Below are 2,062 nucleotides of genomic sequence, written 5' to 3'. Positions count from 1 at the left end.
ACACCTTGATCTTACTCTGGTGAGATCTGGGTCAGACTTCTGAACTCTAGGACTCTAAGATAAAAATGTGTGCTGTTTTAAGCAACAAAGCTTGTTGTAATTTGTTACAGCAACAATAGACAACTGATACATCTGGTTTTATTATTAAGATAATATTTGACTTAGCTTGCCACGAATGGTTCAGAGCTCCGAGCGGTCTCTGCTGTTTCCTCCTGACCTCACCAAACAACCATGTCATCAGAATCAAGCAAAAAACGGAAGCCCAGGGCGCCTGGGTGGCTCAGTTGGTTAAGCGACTGCCTTCGGCTCAGGTCATGATCCTGGAGTCCCGGGATCGAGTCCCGCATCGGGCTACCTGCTCGGCGGGGGGTCTGCTTCTCCCTCTGCCCTCTTCCCTCTCGTGCTGTCTCTCATTCTCTCTCTCTCAAATAAATAAATAAAATAAAATCTTAAAAAAAAAAAAAAACAGAAGCCCAAAGTGATCCGAAGTGATGGAGCTCCAGCTGAAGGGAAGCGTAACCATTCTGACACAGAGCAGAAAGGTAAATACTACAGTGAGGAGGCTGAAGTGAACCCGCGGGACCCTGGCAGAGACTATGAACTGTACAAGTACACATGCCAGGAGTTGCAGAGGCTCATGGCTGAGATCCAGGACCTGAAGAGCAGAGAAGGCAAGGATGTGGCAGTTGAGATAGAAGTTCGGAGGATCCAGAGCTGTGTGCGTTTCGTGGCTCTAAAGAAGCTTAATCGATTAGCCCACATCAGGTTAAATAAAGGAAGAGATCAGACGCATGAGGCCAAGCAGAAAGTAGACGCTTATCACCTGCAGCAGCAGAACCTGTTGTATGAGGTGATGCACCTGCAGAAAGAGATCACCAAATGTCTGGAGTTTAAGTCAAAGCATGAAGAAATTGATCTGGTCAGTTTAGAGGAATTTTATAAGGAGGCTCCTCCCGATATTAGCAAGGATGCAGTCACCATGGGAGACCCTCACCAGCAAACCCTTGCACGTCTGGACTGGGAACTGGAACAGCGGAAAAGGCTGGCAGAGAAGTACCAGGAGTGCCTGTCCAACAAGGAGAAGATCCTTAAGGAGACTGAGGTGAAGAAGGAGTACCAAGCAACCTCCAGCCTCGCCTCAGTAGCATCCTGCAGGCTTCCCTCCCCGTGCAAGAATACCTGTTTATGCCATTTGACCAGGCTCACAAGCAATATGAGACAGCTAGACACCTGCCACATCCCCTCTGTGTCCTCTTTGTCCAAGCCACTGCATATGGGCAGGCCTGTGATAAGACCTTGTCTGTGACAATTGAAGGCAGTGTGGATGAAGCCAAGGCTCTCTTTAAGCCTCCTGAAGACTCCCAAGATGACGAGAGCGGCTCGGATGCTGAGGAGGAGCAGACCACGAAATGCCGGCGACCCACACTGCTGCTCTTTGGGGAAGTGGAGGCCACACAGCTTTTGTACCCACAAATAGGGGTGACCTAGGTCAAATATGTAGTCTCTCAAAGTCAGGATGCCAACTTTATCAAACTGATACTGATTGGCTGGATTTGGAGTTTTCTTTCTGTGGTCCTCTGGACACAAACAGCTCAGGGCTGAGTCAGGAGACAGCAAGTCACCTGCACTGATGCGGGTGATCAGCTCCGTGGCAGTTGTCACTTTGGCTTTTACCGTCATGATGTTGAGGTTCATGAGGTAGTAGAAAGTCAGCTGAAGCAAGCTGTTATCTTTGCACTTCAGGTCCAGCATGAAAGACAGTGGGTGCCTCTTCAGCATCTCCTTGCATTTGTCATCCAACTGAACTCCCAGTGTGGGAGTATTAAAGAAGGTACATATTGAATGGAGCACTGGGTGTTATACACAAACAATGAACCATGGAACACGACATCAAAAACTAATGATGTAATGTATGGTGATTAACATAACATAATTAAAAAAACATTGGTTCAATTTTAAATTGTTGTAAGATTTGGAGGAGAGGAAAAGATTTTCCTTGACCCTCTTAGGGTCCCCAGCTAAGTCTGAAAATTTAACTGACCAAGACAGATTAGCAGGAGAA

At 47.2% G+C, this 2,062-nt stretch overlaps 1 protein-coding gene across 1 annotated transcript; it reads left to right on the top strand.

Annotated features, from left to right (window-relative positions):
- The first annotated feature begins 274 nt into the window (after window positions 1–274).
- LOC123836527 (THO complex subunit 5 homolog) lies at window positions 275–1,753 on the top strand. Its single transcript, XM_045865444.3, is given in 2 exon segments — window positions 275–1,115; window positions 1,118–1,753. Coding segments are annotated over 2 exon segments (849 nt in total). The 5' UTR covers window positions 275–637; the 3' UTR covers window positions 1,489–1,753.
- The last annotated feature ends 309 nt before the right edge of the window (window positions 1,754–2,062 follow it).

Source organism: Mirounga angustirostris, unplaced genomic scaffold (genome assembly GCF_029215605.1).
Source record: "Mirounga angustirostris isolate CCGP_5_RB_7025 unplaced genomic scaffold, mMirAng1.0.hap1 SCAF_8, whole genome shotgun sequence".
Lineage (NCBI taxonomy): Eukaryota > Metazoa > Chordata > Mammalia > Carnivora > Phocidae > Mirounga > Mirounga angustirostris.
This window is presented reverse-complemented; position numbering and strand designations above follow the sequence as displayed.